The sequence below is a fragment of the Rhinolophus sinicus genome, chromosome 2 (genome assembly GCF_057876585.1).
Source record: "Rhinolophus sinicus isolate RSI-liver-muscle chromosome 2, RSI-T2T, whole genome shotgun sequence".
Taxonomy (NCBI): domain Eukaryota; kingdom Metazoa; phylum Chordata; class Mammalia; order Chiroptera; family Rhinolophidae; genus Rhinolophus; species Rhinolophus sinicus.
The window spans coordinates 164614443-164636219 of NC_142502.1; the positions used below are offsets into that span (position 1 = coordinate 164614443).

At 42.8% G+C, this 21777-nt stretch overlaps 1 protein-coding gene across 1 annotated transcript in view; it reads right to left on the reverse strand.

The window, feature by feature from the left end:
* Positions 1-2026: 2026 nt before the first annotated feature.
* GALM (galactose mutarotase) overlaps positions 2027-21777 on the reverse strand; it is a 46428-nt gene continuing 26677 nt past the window's right edge. The window contains exons 5-7 of the mRNA XM_019742276.3: positions 5572-5713; positions 3887-4061; positions 2027-3267 (exon numbers count right to left, since the gene is read on the reverse strand). Coding sequence (XP_019597835.2) covers positions 3190-3267; positions 3887-4061; positions 5572-5713 — 395 coding nt within the window. The 3' untranslated portion in view covers positions 2027-3189. The remainder of the gene's footprint in view (positions 3268-3886; positions 4062-5571; positions 5714-21777) is intronic.

The window sequence follows — 21777 nt, forward strand, 5'->3', positions numbered from 1 at the left end:
TTTTTTTTTTTTTGTCCCTTTCCTTTTCTTTTTGGACTGGGGTTACACATATGTTGATGCGCTTTGTGTTGTCCCGCAGGTCTCTGAGGTTCTCTCCCATTTTCTTCAATCTCTTTTTTTAGATTGAATAATTTCTATCAATCTACAAGTTCATTTATTCTTTCTTCTGCCATCTTGAATCTACTTCTGAGCGTATCTAGTGAACTTCTCATTTGTTGTATATTTCAACCTCAAAATTTTGCATTGTTTTTTATAATCTCTATTCAGTTTTTTGGTTATTTTAAAAAACATTCTTATATTTATTTTTAAGCTCAGCTCTCTAGAGGGTTGCTCTGTGTCTGCATAGCTTAGTGGTCAGCCCATAACCGGACAGAAGTTGTTCGAAACACCTCAACCAGTCAGATTTTTTCCCTTTGCTGATGGATCTGTTTGTAGGTAGGGAGTGAATTCAGTGTTTAGGTTGTTTTCAAGTCTGTCTTGGCTTTTACTTTTTGCTGAATCCCTCTTAATTTTCTTTGCACAAGCATGCAGCCTCAGAGTTGGCCAGGAGTGTGTGAATAGCTTGGACCCTCTCTGGTTTCTTCTATGCATGTGTGCAGCCCCTGATTAGCCAGAAATCTACTTGCCTCAACTATGATTGCAACCTCAGGCTAATAGAGCTGTTAGCGTTGTGCTCACATAGCACCAAGATTGTTACTTCTCTTGATAAAGATTTTGGGGCATGGTTATCACCCACCACTCCAAATTGAGTGAACTCCCTTCAACCATAGCAACCTGCAGGTCCTCATGTTCTGTTTTGCCCTGGCAGAACCTCCACAGTGACTGAGCTGGTGGGAACAGGGGAAAGGGAGCAGCCCCAGGCAAGAATGTCAGTTTCCCACTGTTCTGACCCAAAGTTCAGCAGTTTTTCAAACATAAAGACATCTCAAATTATTTTGCTTTTGGTCAGTTTCCAGATCACCAAAATTGTTTTGTCAATTTTTTCAGCATTATAGTTGCTTTTTTGAGGAGAGGATTTGCTGACTATCTTATTTAGCTACAACTGAAGTGCTACCCAAAGCATCTGAGACTTTAATTATGGTTTGAGTAATTGAGTTGAAGTTGGAACTTAGAGGGAGAAGATAAACGCCTCGACTGGAAAAGGATTGCACTCCTGTCAAACTGTCCAAATAGCCCACTACAAACTGGTGATTCAATTGTTTAAAATGGTTACAACTGATAATGGGAAGTGGCTAGGGAACAGGGTATATTCTGTGCTTCCTTTCTGTCTTCTGGTAATTCTGCATTCTTTCTTGTTCTACTTTTTGCAAACTATCCATTGATTCACTGGCACTAACTTCCCTTAGTCTTCTAAGGTTGGACTGTCACTGGTCACCTAACAACCACAATTCAACGTCCACAACACGCCATCTTAGTTTAGTCTTTACAGCAACATGTGTGCAGTTATTTAATATTATATCTTACCTTGTTAGGCAAAGTGAGTGGAAACTGGAAAAATGAAAATCCCACAGCTAATGATAAAAACTAAATGTCCTATGAATTTGAAACAAACAGGACATTCACAGATCATTGAACTGAATCAATGACATGCTCACCTGTGAAGGATTAGAACTCAGAATAATACAGCACTAGTCTAGTATGGGTAGGGGGTTGTGTGGTAAAGGAAGCATGGACTCCTGGGGGCCTGCAGACTTATTCTTGGAGGGGGTGGTGTTGCATTTTAGTGGATATTTGCACTTTCAACAAGGCTTTAATAACTCTGTAGTTATATGATGTTTTTCATATTGAATACCATGTTTGTTTTCACAACCTCAATATGAACAAAGTATCCAGGTGTTAGACAGTAAAATTTGTTTCTTGCTGACATCTTCAGTGATTCCATCATAAAATACCACAATTATGCTCACATGCTGTCATACTCTGCATATCTCATAACTATGTAGAGGGTCTTTTTTCCAGCATATCAAAGTTCTCTATTATGTGTGTGTTTCATGAAAAAGGATACACTCATTGCTGCCACAAAAGATCAATTTCTCTAAAATTTTATTCATCAGATTTATAGTTTGACAATCAAACTTAGCCTCTTTATTGTCTTTCATTAACACAACTAATTAAAATACCAGTAACTTCTTTCACCTGCCCTAAAGGTGAATATCCTTACTTGATAAGATACTTTAGACGTGGCTTATAAAAACAGTTCTTTTTTTAGAATAGAGGAAAACAAAGTACTTTGCAAGTGAGAAAACTGAGGCCAAATGAAACTAGACTGTTTGCCCATGTAGTAAATGCCAGAAGCCAAGTTCATGTTCAGGGCTCCCAAGCTCTGTCATGGTGTAATTCTGCATCATCTAATTGCTACTATCAGTTTTGTCTCTCCCAGAGAGACTGTGATATCCCTGAGGGAACAGAGTTGATCTTAGTACCTCCTGAATCCTTTAAAAGACTCAGCAGAGAACTATGTACAAAATAAGTACTCGGGAAATTCATGCTGAAATGAATTTTATAAAATGGTTTGTTGTTGTTGCCAAGAAAGAGGAAATATGGGAAGCTCAGTAGGTTGCCAGTTCGGTAGCTTTCCTCTAGGAAGATGCTGGGGTCGTACTGGAGAGCATAGAAGAATCCAGAACATACCATATACTTAGTCCATTTCCCAAAGGTCCATGCCTAACAGATTTAAAGATGAGTGAAGGAACTGAGAGTCTTCTAAAGGTGCAGGTGTTTTTTGTTTGTTTTTATTTCAACTGATTGCTAGTATATAATAGTATAAACTAAAACTCCAAAGTGCTGCACAAGGGCAAGATGATTTGAGGTAAAGGAGTAGGAAAAAGAAAAGAAATGAGAGAGTAGGCTCAAAGGAAGGAGGGGTGAAAAGTAGAAAAGAAAGAGGCAACGTGGAGAGAGAGAGCCAACACAGTACAAGGGGCCTATGTACCATTTTTGGGTTAGGGTGAGGGCTTAGGGCTTGATTACACAGAGAATAGAGTTGGTCATTAGACTTGGCCTGGAGCCAGTCATTGGAGAAGGAAATCAATATTCAGACTGATCATCATGACATCTACCACTGGTATGATTTTAATTCACAGGATCACTTTTAAAGCGTCTAAATTTTCATCTCCTTTCTAAACAGTAGACAGGCTGCTGCAGGGGCTCCCAGACTGGCTCGGGAGCAGGTCATGTCTTTACACTTCCTTAAGCCACAGAAAACTTGAACCAGGTGGTGTGCTCATACTCCTCACCAGGCCTCAGCAGCACAGGAGGGAAGTGGGGCTGTGAAGGCGAAAACAGCACAGGTTACACTTTGCCGGCCCAGGCTGCACCCTTAGCCAGGATGGCTTCTGGATTGGTCTCTAGACCAGCTCTGTGAACCAGATGTTAGTGTAGGAACTGTTTGTTGTTGGTTTGCAGTGAGATAAAAAACTTGAGCCAGAAGGAAAGTCAACTACATCACTAAGCACACTTTACCGTAGCAAGACTTTCTGGGTTAAAGAAGCAGTGTGTTGATTTACATTCTGGTGCAGCCTGTAAATGTCTTGTAGGCTGGCACTTTGTAGAGCATTACTCTAGGCAATAGCTAGAAAAAGCTATGAGGAAGCAGAAGGAAACGAAGATATGCAGGGGCATCTTAAAAGTGGAGTCGCAGAAAATGAGTAGGTATTGATAAGGAGAAATATGAAAACGAATGAAGATTTGAAGGTACCAAATAAGAGATTTTAAAAAACCACATCAATGCCATGCTAGTAACTCGGCCGAGTGTTTTCTCTGTGTAGCATGACATGGAGAAGAGAACGCACATGGAGTTTTGAATCATACAGACCTGACTTGAGTGTCGTGACCTCTATCGTGTAGTGTAACCTTGAACACAACCCCGTCTGATGGGCGGCTTTACCTGATTGACTGCATCAGGCCAGTTCTGGGTCTCGAGGCAGAAACCTGAGTGCTTGCGATAGACTGCTCCACTCTTGCCCGTCAGTGTGCCATCCAGGAAGTTGCCTGTGTAAAACTGGACCCCGGGCTGGGTGGTGTACACTTCCAGTACCCGCCCGCTTCCAGCATGATGGACCCTGGAGATAAACCAAGCCACATATACATAGGTCCAGGGCAGAAAAGCAGGCAGGGACAGATAAACACTGGAAGCAGCTTTGCTATAGGAATCAGACGCAGCCACAGAGCTGGGACAAGATACATGGAGGAGACGAAGTTAGAAAGAGCATCACGGGAAATTCTTATAGCCTCATAGGTGAGGCATGAGCAGGTGGTTTTAACGGTCTTCAGTAGCAACTTGTCACTCTGATCTTAGCTTCTGTGGGTAAGGACAAAACAGACTTTGTGTTTGTGTGTGTGTCAACTTGTCACTCTGATCTTGGCTTCATTGGGTAAGGACAAAACAGACTCAGGGGTGTATGTATGTATGTTGGTGGTAGCCAGGTTGGAGAGAGGCAGTTTTAGGGTCCTGGAGGGGGCTGGGATTCTTTCTCAAAGAGTTGGAGCTCTCTGCTTGGCCTGGTGAAACAAGCAGTTCTGTCTTTTGAAAGAGAAGAGATGCTTTTCTAAGTCAAAGCAGCTAAAGCAAGCTGTGCTCTAGTCAGCTGTCCGCCTAGAATGGATCTGCTGGGGGTTTCTGCTAGGTTCACTATTTCCTTTTTTTTTTTTTTCTAACCAGTTCTCTACAGAGGTGAGCACCTACTTAGTCTTGTACTTGGTGTCAAAAGGATATAGATAAAAAAGGCCTACGTCTCTCAGTCTCACCGAGAAGTAAAACATCCCCACAATGCATAGTTAACCAAGAGGTTCAGGGAAAGCTGTTTGGGAAGAGGAGGGCCTAGAGGTGAATAATGGAGAGAAGGCAGGAGGTCTCCTCAGGTGGGTGCAGTGGGAAGAGAAATGTGAACAGTGAGTAAGCGCAGAGGAGGAAAGCAGGCTTGAGCTGGGAGAACACCACTGGGATTGGTGCTCAGGCTCTGAGGGAAAGAAGGCTTTTGAAGTTCTCTTTCTACTAGAGCTTGAATCATTTTCTCTGCATGATTGAAAAACCATTCATTCTACAAACATGTATTGATTATTTGCTAGTGCCAAGCATGGCATGAGGTGGGGGGGGTAGAGGCAAGGATTCACAGAGATGAGGTGGATGAGATGAGGGATTCACAGAGTGAGGAGGAGAGAGCGTGCACACAAATGCCCAGCAGCCCACGGTGGAGGTGGGAGCAGTGTCAGACAAGCACAGCTTCCAACCTTCCATGGACGTGTGTAGGGAAAACGTCACAAGTCAAGAAAGCACAGAGGGCTCCAGAAGTAAGGCTTCTAACAAAAAATGGGCTCTAAAAAACACACAGTGGAGGAGAGTGGGAGCAAAGAGAGACAGGATGCCAGGCGGGGGCTGGGGAAAATGGTATGGGGGGGAAGGGAAGGAATTCTACAAAGCTCACCTGTGGACTATGTTTTGAAAATACATGGGATATTGTATATGGACTCTGTAGCATAGTAACTGGTATTGATATGGCCAGAGGAAAAGCTCCCCAAGTAGGGGTTGCTATCTCTTCTTCCCGACAGAGGCATGAAGTGAAAAGTACCTACCGTGCACAAAAATGCTTTTCGTTAGATCCCTTCAGACAGAAATTGTGGTCAAAGCCATTGATGTGAAACTCCTGCAGGTGTTTTCCAAGCTCCACTGGCTTCCTCATGTCAAATGCAGTTCCTTGTACGGGTACAACTTCTCCTGGTAGGAAAAGGCAGAAAAACAGGATGATAAATGCCAAATCAAATACGGTGCTCTAAAGACCCACTGGTTCTACCCTCTCAGCCTTCATTTCAATTTGTAAAGGAGATGAGAGCCCAGTTCCTAAGGAGAATGAATTATTGGATTTACTTACCTGTAAGATACTACTGATGGCAAGAGGCAGTAGCAATAACATTCAGAATCATTCAAGTGTGAAAAAAGTACAAAAAAGTCAAGGAAACATAATTTCCATGAAGGGCTAAGTTGGATAAAGGGTGACAGTTGTCCTAACCACTGAGTCAATCACCGTGTTGACATTTCTTACTTTAGTGCTGAAATATCCCAGGGTTCATAACCAAGCGTTAGCACCTGGCAGTGGCTACCCAGACACTAAAAATGTCCCTGAGATTAGCGATTCTCAAACCATTGTCGGCCATTATTAGCCTAAGGAACACGGGCAACCATTCTTTTCCAATCACTTCCCCGATGAGCCTGTAGACACACGCTGCACTGGAGTGGGGGCTGTTCATCATAACACACCGGGACAAATGAGTTAACTGGGACAGTGCAGAGCAAACTGGGATGTATGATTACTCTACTATTTACCAGTTTTAGATTCAATATTTTGAATGAAAGCTTTGTGTCTCCAGGAGTGATTCCTGGAGAAGTTCCAGTCAGCAAGCATTGTGTGTGTGTGTGCGTGTGTGTGTAAGCCAGATTCCTCAAGCTCTAAGAGCAGTATCTTGGTTCTTATCAAGGCGGGACATCCTGAAGCCTCTCACCATGACATGGATGGGTGAGGGGTCCTGAAGGTGGACACTGCAATGTGAGGACCCTCAACTCTTAAAAGGCAGAGCACAGAAGGAACACGAACAGGCGCCCCGTCTCGGTGGTCAGCACGCAACCCTTCATGGTGTTACAGAACTCAAGAGTCTTGGGACCAGAAGGGGTTCTCAGGGCTCATCGGTCCAGACTGCTCATGTGACAAATGAGGAAACTGAGACCCACATCATTTGATATCAAATGACAACCAGTGATATAGACATACTGGATTCCATCAATTTAAGACACTCCTTTTCAGATTTTAAAATCTCTGAAATCACATGTCATGATTTAACTGGCAGGTTTTTCTTTCTTCATGGTATGGAAATAATGGTGAACTTTATAACTGATAGCATCTTAGAGTTGATAAAACATGTACAAATAGTTTGCCACATACTCCACTGTACTAAAACTACTGAAAAAGTAAACAGGGCTTTGTGGGCGAAAAAGAGAAATCGGGGTATTTTGTGAGTCATTTCAACAAGAGAGTGAAGGCAGAGGGAGCGTTTCTTAACAGACAGTTCTCTAGGCATGTTTGCCACGAGGCTGTAATATGGGTTTTACATTGTTCCGAAAATTGTGCGCCGTTGCTTTATCGCCTTTCATTCTCTTCCTTACTCTCAGCGCTGTTCTTCCCTAGATGCTAGGCTGAGACATTTCAAACAGGGTACACAAAGATTTTGAATTTGGTTCAGTTAAGGAAGTGAGGAAGCCCAGAGAGCAAACCAGTTACTTCACGGCACCATTCCTTCTTCTCTGCCAGCACATCCTTGGAATGTGTTAGAGCCAGAGTAACAAAGTAGGAACCATTCAGCTGGTCACACTTTTGCTCGATAAACGTTTATTAAACACCTCCTGTATGCCAGGCACTCTGGGCAGGGACACTACACTGATGAATGAGACATGGACCATGCTTGCAGTCTGGAGGAGGGAATGGGCAGATGAGCCACTCATAATCACAGTGTGAAGAATGTTCCAGTAGTGGCATACTGTAAGAAAGAAGACAGGCAGTGTGACTGGGTCGGCCTAGGGGGGCAGATGGGAGAGTTCATGGGTGAAAAAATGGCAGTGGTGGAGCTGAGGCTTGAGGTGAGATCATTTTACGTTGAATGGTTGAGGAAGGTTAAAGATGTGGAGGAAATAGCTTGAATACAGATGATAGGGAGCATGGGAGTGAGAGAGAGAGAGAGAGAGAGAGAGAGAGAGGTGGAATGCCTCAGATGAAGAGGGAAAGATTAACTTAGATAATGAAATCCCTTCTCTGAGCCTGGGTTTTTTCATCAGTACAATGAAGAAAAGTTGGAGTAAATCATTAACTTTCAACCCCCACCCACTTCCTGCAGAATTCTTTATTTCAGAGGGAATCATTAGAGGAAGTTCAACACACACACACAGACACACACACACACACACTATAAAATACACATATAAAAGCCTGAGCGAAGAGTTTGGGCTCTGAGCAGCTCAGCTGGAAAACCTCAGGAACAGATGATAGCAGAGGTAAACGCTGCCACCCCTACTCCCCCACTTTGGAGTGAGGAGTCCCCCTGCCTCTCTGGTCCTAGGATCTTGCTACAAGCACAGAGAAGCCAGGATCCTCTGCAGCAGCCGAAGCACTCTGGCCATTCTTTCTTGAGGGGGAAAGAGGAGAGGGGCTCTATTTCAGGGCCTTGCACGATGATACACTTTAGTCCCTTTGAAAGTTTTCTTACTGTCCCAGAACTGTGTCATATATTTTAAAGGTAAATACAAACCTTAGGTAGTTAACACACTCTTTTAGGGTGAGAATTACTTTTTCCTTTCCTGCAGTCAGATGGAGGAGGTATTTTAGGAACTTTATTTTTAGGGGAGAGATACAGCACGCAAAGTGGGGCTGAAATCTCAGGAGGCTAAGAAAAAAACAGAAACGTGTATCTTACCCCTAACAAAAAATAAGTAAATAAAATGAGACCTTTTAGCCAATGAAGGCATTGGGTTCTGCTTTTGTAGGTTTCTAAACACAGAGGAAACATCCGCCTCCTGTCTTTGGGCCTAAGAAGGCATCCTTTCCTTAAACTCTGAGCTGCTGTTCAGAAATATAGTCTTCCTAGCTGCTGAGAACTGGTGTCTTTGTAGTTCACACACGGATGCCTGGGTTCTCAAGCACCCAAGGGAGACACAGGCCTGGCTGACACCATCCTAGAGTCCAGTGTCCACGTACAAACAGGAATTTGGAAAGCACACAAAAGAATCCTCTTCTACCAGAGTCAGCTTTAGGAAAAATTAAGTAACATTCTTTTTGAAACCATCCTTTAAAAAGCTTCCACTTCCCTTGCCTTTGTTCTACTTTTACAAAAAAAGAATTTTTGAGTAGGTAATATTTATACAAGTAATCAATTTAAAAGGCAACAAATGTAAAAGATACAAAATACTATATATAACGAGAAGAATTTCTCTCTTGTGTGTTCCCCACAGATGCGGTTTCCTTTAACAGAAGCAACCACTGTTACCTCTTACTCATGTCTGCTTCCAGAGAATCAAGGATTCCAAGAGTCTGAGTACACACCCAGCGCACACTCAAGTATGTAGCCTGTTTCCATCTTAATATTTTCACTCAATTTATCTGGGAGGTTGTGCTATAATTTTTCCTAGGTATTTCATTAGACAGCTGTGTAGGCACTCATATTTTTCTCTAAAATAATCTGTCTATTTAAAACTTCTTTTCGGTGGGGGGTCACGATTACAAATTAATATTTTCCTAGAAAGTTGTCCATTTCATCTATATTACTTTCATATTTATTTGTAAAGGCTTGAGAGAGGAAATAATTTATGATCCTTTCACTTTCATCTGTCTATGTTATGTACCTATGCTCATCTCTATTTTTTTTTAAACATACTTAATTTAGTGTCGTCTGCCAAAGCAAACTCCTATCTCATTGATTTTTTTTTTCTTTTTGCTCTGTAGGTCTTTATTCTTCCCTGATTCTCTTTCATTTATTTATTTTATTAGTTTCAGGTATATAAAACAACATAATGACTAGACATTTACACCCCTCACAAAATGATAACCACAGCAAGGAGACTACCCGTGTGGCCCTGTACACAGCTATCGACAATATTGTCTATGCTGTACGTTACATCCTGTGACCATATATATGCATGTTTTTGAAATTATAGTTGACATTCAGTATTATTTTATATTAGTTTCAGTTGTACAGCACAGTGTTTAGACCTTTATATAATTTATGAAGTGATCCCCCGGTAAGTTTAGCACCCATCTGACACCCTACATAGTCTTTACAACATTACTGACTATATCGCCCATCCTGTCCTTCACTTCCCTGTAACTTTTTTGTGGCTACCAATTTGGGCTTCCTAATCCCTTCACCTCTCTCACCCAGTTTGTTCTCTGTATCTATGAATCTATTTCTGTTTTGTTTGTTCATTTATTCTGTTCTTTAGATTCCACAGCTCATTTCTAATTTTGTGTATTGAATAGGTTAGCTAATGCTTTATCGACTTTATTGGCTTTCTTTTATTCCTCCAGTGAAGTAGCTTTTGGTTTCATTTATGAGTACTAACTTTGTCTCCTCTTTTCAAAATCATAACTTCTGCTTTTATTAATTTTTCTTTTGCTGTCTTGGGTTTATTTTGTTCTTTTTCAAATAGCTTGCCTAATTCATTTATTTTCACATTTTAAAAATTAATATAAGTTTTCAGTGTTATTAAATTTTTCTGAGCAATACTTTATATCACATGTAGGAGTTTCCATTACATAGAATTATAGTACTATGTATATTATAATATTTCCATTTATTATATATCCCAATATATATTATGTGTATGTTTCCATTATATACTGTAATTATATTATTTAGTGATTTTTCTAGATATTCCTAGTTTCAGAGTTTGATTTCCTTTTTGATCCAAGAATCATTAAGAGAGAGTCAAAACATTTCTTGGTCAGTATTGGCTGTATTACTTATATTTTGGGAAACTGCTGAGGTTTTCTTCATGGGTTTGGATATGGTCATAGTTTGGTGAACCTTCACTGTGAACTGCATGCTTTATCATTACAAAGTGTCTTATGTAATTTCATGTTTTGATCCTGAAAAAAGGCCTGTACTGATGTTAGGATTGACACTCCTTGCTACTTTGGCTTTTACTTGTTTGGTTCGCTTTTGAATTCTCATATTTTCAACCTTTCTGAGTCACTTGGTTTGCACACAGCATTCCATTGGGTTTTGCTTTGTGATTCCATCTGGGAGACTTTGTTTAATAGGGGAGTTATATGGCATTAATATGACATACATGTGATCTAAGTGTTCTTAGTTCTGTCATTATGTTTTATGGTATGCTCTCTGTTTTTGTGAATCCTAGGTGTTGCTTTTTAAAAATCTTTTGCTATAGGGTCTGTTTGTGGGGTGTGTGTGTGTGTTTATGATAATTTTAAAAAGTTCGTATTTTTGTTTTCGTGGTTACCCTTTAATATAATATACTTGATTTTCTGTTTCTTAGAATCTGAGCTTCTCCTTTCTCCCCTTTTCTCCTTCCTCTTTGCTACCTGAGTTGGGTTATTGACACTTTCGACTTGAAATATTCTAACAAGGGCACTTTTGTTTACCAGTAGATGGTGCTAGAGACACAATATAAAAATCTTGCTTTCTAAACATCCACCTCGTCTGATCCGAGTCAGTCCTCTAAACCCTGATCCATTTGGGGAGAATTAATAGTTCAAGTTGTCGGATCTCTAAGGCCAAAAGCCAAACCCTGGATGGCAGTGACGCACCTGGGCGCTAGTGTCTGTGACGTCTGGGTGATCAGCCACCTCCTCCAGTGACTTTTAAAGAGGCAACGCTGTTTCCTCAGGAAAAAGAAGCAGCTATTCTCATGAGCTCAAGATTTTAATCTTATCAACCCATATGCTGAATGCTAACTTACGTTATGCTTTCTTCCCTAACCTTACATGGTGTTCATAATATTTAGCTCTTCTTAAAGCTGTACTTGATTCAAAATGTAACCTTTATGACAATTCCAATGTGATTGTCCAGGCCAGTCAAGATTCCTTATTTCTCTTGATGTTAGCTTTTCTCTCTGTAAACTGAAACTGCTATCCTTTGCTGCCTTATACATGACATGCACATATTTAATAAATGATATGCTTGACATCTTCAGGAGGATGGCATAAATAAACGGGCCAAATTTAGTATAACAAATATATATAAAACACAGAGCAGAGGCTAACATGTCAAGAATGGCAGAGAAGCCCTGACTTTAAAAATGAGAAACTTGGGATAATTCTTAAATGAGATTTTTGCTAAATGAGAAGAAAACAAGAGAAAAAGTTCCTCTTTCTCAGCCTCACGCCCTGATACATTCCGTTCATGTGCCTAATGGTCAGGTATGTGGAAAACTTGGAATTTGTCCCCCAGGTTCGCCAAGTCTTTGGGGCCTTTCTCATAACTGGACTGTCCTTTCTGTGCCCCCTACCGCCACCGCACTCTGGCAAAGCCCAGTGAATCATTTAAGAATATTCTCTAATGCCATTTCCTCTGCGAAGGACAGTAACCTCCACAGTGAGAACTCATCCCCTTTTCTTCTTTGTTCCCATCACACTTTGTACCTTCTTTCCCCAAAACATGCATCACATTATGGCACAATAATGGGATTATGTCAAACTATTTGTCTATAAAGAATGTGAGTCCCTAGAGGGCAGAGATTGTATCCTATTTATCTTTGCACCTTCTGGGTATGAAGCAGAGTGTTTACTTGACTGAAAAATAGATGAATGAATGAAGTAGAGGCAGGAAAACCAGGGGCAACTGTGAATGTTGTAGCATCCTGTGACCAAGTCAGAATGAAGGATCTAGAAAGGAACTTAGGAATTATCTAGTTCTCTCACTTTGCAGATGGTGAGGTTGGGACCCAGATAGCTAAAGGGACTTGCCCAAGGTGACACATCTTCATAGTGTTAAATTCTCCAGGCACTTTCAACCACCCTCTAGAGTGACTTGGTTACAGCCCTTTCTACCCCCACCCCCAAGTGTTCTTGATTTTTCTCACTAAGAATTTGAAAAAGAAACATGCAGTTATAACTTTGGTTTATCGGCATATGTGAGTTTGTGCTTTGGTAATAAGAATAGAAGGAGATGTCAGAATAGCTCTTTCAGCGATGCTGAGTGTACAGAAAATGAAGCAGAAATGGAAAGGTTGCCCTCAGAGAGGATGTCACATCACCAGACTTCGGTTTTGAAGCCACCAGAAGCTGGGGGGTTGGCAAAGAGAAGCTATATTCTGATAAGAATTTCTTCTTCTGAAGGTTGGCTGGGTGTGCATTAAGGTCTGAGCAGCAATGCCTGGCAGGTGTTAGGCTCTGCCCCAAAGATATGGGATTACAGCTCAGGGGTAGAGGAGCGGCCTGAGGCGGCAGTTCCATTTCCCCGTTTCAGGGAAAGTCTGACTGCAGGCACCACTAAGGACCCACTTGAGGTTGAACTTAGAGGGAGACCAGTAGCTGCATGGTGGAGAGAGTGGGATTAATGAGGATTGGGTTTTGTTAGGAGAATACAAAAAAGAGGGAATGGGCAAGCGAGTTGGGAGCATATGCAAAGGGGTGATTTTAATGATGGACTTTGATCTAATTTGGTGGTGGTGGTGTGGGGGGGTCATGAGAAAGTGAGGGACAGTGAAAAGGTGATAGTTTCAAGAGACTGGATTCTTGTGGCATTAGAGAATTATTGGAGTTGATAAACATCTTAACTAGTGATCATGGAAGGCTGCAATAAGAGGTAATGACAAAGTCAAGGGTATGACCCAGTGACCACAGGAGTGAGTAGCTGAAAAGAATGGAGAATAAGATCGTTGGAAGAAAGAATGTCAAGGAGCTGAGAGGTCAGAGTATCATCAATATGGATCATGGAATAATCAAGAATTATGACAAGAGTGGTGTTGGAGCGACAGTGAACAAGGAATGAGAAGTGACTTGAAAGGGGGTCTATCGATGACCTCAACAAAGAGAGGTCATATGAGGGTCACTGGCCAGTAAAGCTGCCTCTTTCTTGCAAGAAGATGATATAGACCTCTTACTTAGAAACAGGACTCTAATATTCCAGATATCTGTCACAAGGCATTAAATCTTCTTTCTATTTGCATTTCTGGCAGTTATAATTACCTGTCCCCTGGAAGTAAAGGAAAAACTCACTGCCTTCATGAAATCCATCTACCTTGATTCATATGAGGTCTGACAATTAGGTTCGTGAACTTGTGGCAATGATGTTGCTAACCATTTTTGATATTCATTATGAATCTGTACCAACTGGACAAAACAGTTAACCAAGTTTACTATCTGGAAGTGCTGAAAAGGCTGCGTGAAAAAGTTAGACGATCTGAACTTTTCGCCAACAATTCCTGGCTCTTGCATCACAAAAATGCCCCAGCTCACAGGCACTGTCTGTGAGGGAGTTTTTAGCCAGTAAACAAATAACTGTATTGGAACACCCTCCCTACTCACCTGATCTGGCCCCCAATGACTTCTTTCTTTACCCGAAGATAAAGGAAATATTGAAAGGAAGACATTTTGATGACATTCAGGACATCCAGGGTAATATGACGACAGCTCTGATGGCCATTCCAGAAAAAGAGTCCAAAATTGCTTTGAAGGGTGGACTAGGCACTGGCGTGGGTGCATAACTTCCCAAGGGGAGGACTTTGAAGGTGACCACAGTGATATTCAGTAATGAGGTACGTAGCACTTTTTCTAGGATGAGTTCGCGAACCTAATAGTCAGACCTCGTATCTCATATCCTTCCCTCCCACCCCCACAGCTGCCACCATGCAGCTACTGGTTTCCCTCAAAGTTCATGACAGTAACCTCAAGTGTGTCCTTAGTGGTACCTGCAGTCAGACTTTCCCTGAAATGGGCAAAGGATTCTTACACATATTCTATTATGAGGAACTTGACCTTTTCTGCATGACTGCCTATGGCTGATAGCATTTTTTAAAGATGGGCCTACAACTCAACACTCCTTCACTGAGAGGTAGAGCCTTGGTTCCCTCCCTTAAACCTGGCTAGACCTTTGTAACTGCCTCAACCAATAGAATGAGGCGCAGTGATGCTATGTGATCTCTGAGGTCAGGTTATGAATACAGAGTGGCTTTGGCCTGGCTCTCTCTCTGTCAGGACATCTGCCCTTGGAACCAGCTGCTAAGGAGCTCAATTGTATTGTAAGGGCCTGTGTGGAGTGGGCTGGCTGACAGTCCCTACAAGGTCCTCAACCAATAGCCAGACACATGAGTGAATGAGCCTTCTGGTGGTGCCAGCCCCTGCTCTAATCTTCCAGCAGAGGCCGTCCACGTCATGTGCAGACACAAGACATGTGCTATCTAAATCTCTGACCAGCAGAAACAATGAGAGACAATAAATGAAGTGTTGGAGTAATGTATCGTATAGCAACAGATAACTACTAGCATGCTGCCGAAGGATGCTTTCACCTCTTGGCACTAACTGCCAAGTCCTGACGGGAGGCTGATGCGCCTCTTCTCCTTTTTTAACATCAAAGAGCCTTTAAATGATTCTACCTTAAGGACACCTATCCTTGCAATTACTTTTGGATGGGGGAAAGAAACAAATACAAATCAGTTAATTTACTTATTTTTGAGCATCTCTTATGTACCAGGCATTAATCTAACCTTAGAGAGTCTAGAACCTGGTGAAAGAGACACACAAGAAATAAAAGCTTATAGGAGAGTGTGACAGAGGCAATGAGAGTGGCAGTCAGCAGCTCTGGTGGAGCAGCGCCTAACGGAAGCATGGGGGTCAGGAAAGGTGACCTGAGCCTAACCTTGAAGGATAAGTCAGGATCGGCTCACTGGACAAGGCACAGGGCAGAACGAACACAGGAATGGACTCCTGTCACCTGTGAAGTTGTGTTTGGGGCACAGGCAGGATGAATATACCAGGGGTGCCAAAAAAATGTATACACATGACTTGTATTCATCTTTTGTTATTGGTATATGTTGAGTATTACAATTTTATTACAGTTTTTTCCTTTCTCACAATGTGTATACATTTTTTTTGGTACCCTCTATATACTACACATATCCTATGGGCTCCTAACTGACAATTTGGGGGGCAAAAGACTTAGGATATGGAGTAGTAGGTGAATTAGCCCTTGTGAACTCCTGATCAAACACTGGCGACAGTGACATAGATTTTTCTGTAACATCTGGGCACAAACACTCTCTCAGTGGCTGACTGAGAAAAATTCACCTGGGGTGAATTTTAATTCAAACCTTTAATTTCCTGTCGTCTGAAATAGCTCTTTTCTCTGCCTGATGGCCCCAGTACCTGACTCTGAGAAGATGAACAGATGGTCACTGCCAAGAGTCACTGAATCACCACGTTCATTCATTTTTAGGCCTTTCCTTCCTGGCAGGTCCCCTTTCTATCTCATCTTCACGCAACCCAGTAACAAGGGCAGGAATAAAATCATAGTCCCGCCAGACAGTCCTCAGCATAGGTAAGTTCTGTTTATAATAACAATTAAAAATTGTTTTGAGAAAAGAGAAAAGGGAAAGAAAATCTAGCATAGACTTTCTAAAAAAAATTGCGGGGGGTGGGTGGGAAAATGTTTTCTCCGATAATTTTTTTCTCCCTTAAGAAAGAAACCGAAAAAATATTAAGTATGTTATTTAAAAATCATTGTCTATGATTTATCTTATATTTTGATTACAAACTTATGTAAGACATCTTAGGATTTAGGCAGACTTACTAACTGACCTTGGGTAAGTTTCTGCACCTCTGTAGTATTCAGTTTCCCCATTTGTAAGATAGAGTGAATATTGGTGTCTACCTAATACAGACAGTGTGAGGTTTAGTTGTGATAAGGCTATGAAGGAGGTCCTATCTCTAGGCCAGTACCTGGAACATAGTTTCTCTCTCTCTCTCTCTCTCTCACACACACACACACTCCCCAGAAATACAGAGAACAATTGTTCATCATAGCATAAAGAAGGTGCATTCCTGCCTCCGGGAAGCATTGCCATTTTCATTAAAAAAGAATTCAGGTGTTTCGTTTTTTGAAGTTTCCTCTCTCAGTGATTTTTAGATCTAGAACCATGGATTTCAAACTGGTTTTTGAGTCATGGACTCCTTTAGAGAATATTATGAAAGTCATGGGCTCTCTCTCCAGGAAAACGCATACACACACAGAGAATGTTCCCAGGCCCTCTGAAGCCCAGCCATGCGTGTGTCTGGTGAAGAATCACTGATCTACAGGTTGATGAGTATATTCTGCCTATACTGCTACTCGTCACCAAACAAGTTGCCTTCCTGTAACCTGACACTGAAATGCACACGTGGAATGACGCAGTCACATAATCTCAGGTGTTTGGTCAAGAAATGCAGCAGATTCCTCTGATTGCAATTCGGCAAAGGCTTTGCATAATACATCAGCGCCTCCTTCTGGGTTATCTATGATTCCTCCATATTCTTGCAGCACGTACAACAAATTAGCATGTGAAAGGCACAGAAACCTGTCTTAATTGGAGCAAATCAACAGCTTTTAGAAACTGCAGGAAAATGAAGCATCAGAGAAAGTGGAAATTGCCCCTAATGACAGCTCAGAAAATGGGGCTGATTAGGCAAACTGTGTCCCCCTGGGTTGCAGTGGATATCAGGTGTCATGATCACCAATTACTGTCATCAGCCTCCCAGGAGCATCCTGCTCACCTGTTTGACAGTCAAACTTAGTGGATTTTAGAGTCAGGCAGGCCTGGATTTAAATCCTGGCTTTCTTTGCTGTAAAAATCTGGAGGTAGCTTAGCTTTTCTGAACCTTACTTTCCTCATCTGTCAAATGGGGATAACAAGAGTATCTACCTCATGGGATTATGAAAATTCAAGAAGATAAGGCATGTAAAGTGCTCAGCACCGTGCCCAGTCTGTAGAAAGTAGTCAGTAATGTAGCTGTTAGTATGAACTGTAGCCAAGGGTGATAATAGCATAGACTTTGGAGTTAGGGAAACTTGGCTCCAAATCTTGACTTCACCAATCGCTTACCTGTTTAACTTTGTGCAGGTCACCTGACCTCGCCAAATGTCTGTTTCTTCAGCTGAGCCATAAGTGAAGCATAGCACCTACTTCATAAGGTAGTTCAATGAGCTAATGCATGCATGTGCTTAGCGCAGTGTCTGGTACGTATCAAACACTCAATAACTGGTGTCAATGATGATGATGGTGGTGATAATGATAATTAATACTTACAAAGTTCTCGCTAAATGCCAGGAACTGTTCTGAGCACTTTACATGTATTACCTCATTTAATATCTACAACTAATGAGACAATTCCAATTATTACTTCCACGTGACACATGGGGCCTGCAGGGGTTCAATAAATTATCCAAGATCACAGAGCTGGTAAGGATTTAAACCTACGCAGTCAGGGTTTGAGTCCATGCCCTTACTGTGTTTTCCTGACGAGAAGATGTCAGAATCAGGCCTTTTCCACAGCCATTCGAGGCCATACCAAGGGCTCACTTCGTTAAGGTCAGAGGCATTTTCCATTTCTGGCTGGAGCGCCCTCACTTGTCCCCTCAGTTTTCATGGCATGTTGGGGACAGGCACACTGCTCGGGCTGGATGTGGATCTGCGAGACCACAACTGCCTTCCCCAAATCCTCCTGGCTCCACGGGGCTCAGTCTGCCGATGGCTGCTAACCGCTCTCGCGTGTGAGGGACAGCCCTCCTGCATGACCGCACAGAGAGACGGGGTTTGCTTGATGATTTCAAAAGGGGAACACACTGGGGCAGAAGAATGTTCCTGCATGCTTGTTTTGCTGCTTCACAGCAGCTCAGGCAGCGGGCGATTCAGCCCCTCTGATCTCCATCAGTGCTCCCCCTGCTCGCAAACTGCCCCAGATAAACATACAATCGAAGTTTCAAGACATGCCCTAGTTTCCCTTCTAAAGAAACTGCTGCCCTAAGCTCCTCCTACACAGAAATGTCGGCCCCACCAGGGCTGCTCAGCTTCCTGTGGTTTAGTCGGAACATGGAAGGCCCGTGTTTGTATAAGTGGAGTCAGAGGCTGGCCTCCTAGATTTCACTGTCGGCATCACGCAGTGGTTATTTTCTCTGGTACGTGGTTCTGCAGACTCTACATTCTACTTACGCTTTGTATCTGGCCCTGCCCAGCAGGTCAGTTCCACAGACTACAACTTTAGGAGCTGCTCTCTGTCCTGGGAAGAATTCTGGAATGGAGACCTAGAAGGGAAGAGGAAGCATGCTCCCCAGGAGCCAGATGCTGATATATGTACATATTAGTGATTCCCAGCCACCTCCTTTGCTTCTCTGACAGGGTGATGAGGCTGGTGGCACAGGGAGCTTTGGGAGATGGAGCACCTGAACTCCGTAAGAGGATCTGCAGGGAGGTGTCCAGTGACCTCTGATCTGTGCATGGTCTAGATGGAGACAGAGAAGGTATTCTTCTCAAACTAGAACAGAAAGCATGAAGTTCGGAGGCAGTTCACTTAGGATGACAGAACCAGAAATCCCAAAGACAGTGCAAAGTTGGGGTAAAGCACTGATTACAAGAAGATGCAATTTATGAATAGCAGCAACAGATAAGTTCCTGTACTTGTGTCCCCAAAAAACAAAACAAAAACCAAGGGATACTGACTAGGTTTAGACTGTAACTCTGAACTTGGGCACAAGACATAAGATTTTGAGATTCTATTTCCTCACTTACCAAATTGGGATAAGACAGCCCATCCCTCAGGAAGATGTCGCGAGGATTTAAACAGTTACTAGAGGCAAAGTGCTCAGCACAGTGGTCATGACGATGATCAGGATGGTGACAACTAACAATTCGATGGTTCTTTGTAGAGTGCTTCCCACCCAGGCAATCTGGTTCCAGAGCCCGGCTTCTTAACCTTCATGTTATACTAAGTCTCACAAATGTGAAGACTAATTACTATAATTATTACGACTAGCGAGATGTGGCTGAGGCACAGCATGTGTGAAAATGATTTCAAGGATGTGGTTGACAGTGAGTTCAATACGAGTTACATAGAGTGTGACGTGGTGGTAACAGTCTTCAGTTACCTTTTGCAGTGCAGGCGTCACAGGCAGAGAGTCACACCGAAGCAGGATCAGAGAATGACCAGAATGGCCAACTTGCGGTATAAGAAAACGAGCCAAGGATGTGCTGCCTGAAGAAAAAATGACCTGGGGTGACAGGACAGTGACCTTTGAAGGCCTCGTGCCTACTCTACAGGGACCCAACAACTAGCCCAAGTGGGGGTCAGCTCTAGGTAGACAGATTTCAGCTCCATATCAGGAAGGCATTTCTGATGTGCTCTCTCAGGGTGGACAGTGAGCATCCTGTCCCGGGGGCACCTGAGTGCTGGCAGAGCCCATGGTTCTGAGATTCAAATACTGGACGGGTGGGTGATGGCTGGAGAAGAGAAGGTCCTTTCCAACTGTGATACTCCAGGGCTGTAGGACCATGGGCTCACGTGACAAACAAAACAAAGCAGTTTGTTTCCTTCAAGCACACGTGGTGATATTTGGTTATTTCTCTCCTCCCTCATTTTTGAAGTCAAATTTTCAGTTTGTCTTACCTACAAAGGCCGTTGATTGAGAGTAGCTTTTTGCAGAATGACCTATAGACAATGGCTTTTGCTAAGAGGGCCAGAGTTGGGAGTGTGAAAGGTGCAGGGGGGGAGAGAAATAAAAGTAGCTCAGGGGGTACACACAGCGTTGTTGGGGAGGGGAGCAAATGGGGGAAAATAGGTGCCAAAAAGGGAAAAAGCAACAGGTCACTTCAGGCTAGACATATAGCTTTGCAGAGCCTTTTAAATAGCTACTCAAAGCGGGGACCCAGCACTGCATCCCTTAGGGACTGTTAGAAATGCGACCCAGAGGCTCCACCCCAGACCAACAGAGTCAGAATCTGCATATTAACAACTTCCTTAGATGATTTGTGTGCACATTACAGGTGAAGGGCACGGATGTGGAGATCATCTAAGGGAGAACCAGGCTCAGATGTGCTGTGCATTCATCTCAGTAAAAAAAAAAAAAAAAAAAAAAAAGGAGGAAAGGAACACTGGGGTAACAGGAAGCAAGCAGTGACGCTGGAGCCTGGTCTCCATGGGGACGGCCCAGCTGTGCCTCCAGCCCAGCTGCTCCAATTATGTCTGTTTCTTTATCTAGTTGGGTTTAGAACAGTCAGTCAAATTTGCATGAGGAAGTCAGAGGTAATGGGGTCCGTGGGCACAGGTACTCATCTGATGCCTAATTAAGCCATCTTGGTAAATCATCTCTAGAATGCCTGTTATTATTTTAGGAAACAACATAAAGAGAATGATAATTAAAAGTAACACGCTGGGTGGGAATTTTGACTTCTTTCCAGTGGTTGACACATAAAGCACCTTTGGATTTTTTTGATAAAGTAACGTTTCTATAAATTTTCACAGATCACACAACGTCAAAGCTTATCTCTGCTGCAGTTTTTTTCCCTTTCCTCTGTCTATGCTTTGAGTTTGCAGCTTTATTCTACTGCTGTGGGTGTTTTTTTTTTCTTTCCACTGAGTATTTTCTGATTTTACTCTGACTTGTGGTGGGGGAAGGCACTGCTCTTGGATATTACATGTCATCTTGAAGCATAAAATGCCAAATCCAGTTACATGTTTTCAGGTGCGAAGGCAATTTATTTCACAGATGAGCCCATGCGAGGCATTTTCATGCAGAGTTTTCCATCCTAGACTCCCACCAAGTTGGTATTCAGGGATTTACTGCCAGTGGAAAGTTCAGGTTTCCACTGTGTGTCTGCAGCCTCCCCACACGTGCATTCTCACTAGACCTGCTCTCTTCCTGAGTGACGCCACATTCCCCAAGCCCCAGGTCTTCAGGGTCCCCTGCTGTGGCTTCATTCAGGTCCCTACATCCTGTCCTTGCTACCTGCCTGGACCCACTGTCTATGAGCTGAGCCACTGGGTTAGTAACACTTTTAATGACCTGCCTTACACCCTGTCTAGCTGCCTGCCCCTCCTACCTGACAAAACCCCAACTTTGGATCATGCCACAATCCACCCTCTCTGCTCCGGGATCCATGACGCTGAGGGAAACTGGAGAAAGTCCATGGAACCACCAACTGAGGCCACCACAAATTCACGGTCTCAGGCCTCACCTGGATTCTCGGCAGCCTTTGACAAACATTTCACTTGCCCTCAATGAACTCCTGTCCCCCTAAAAACCTCTTCCTTGACC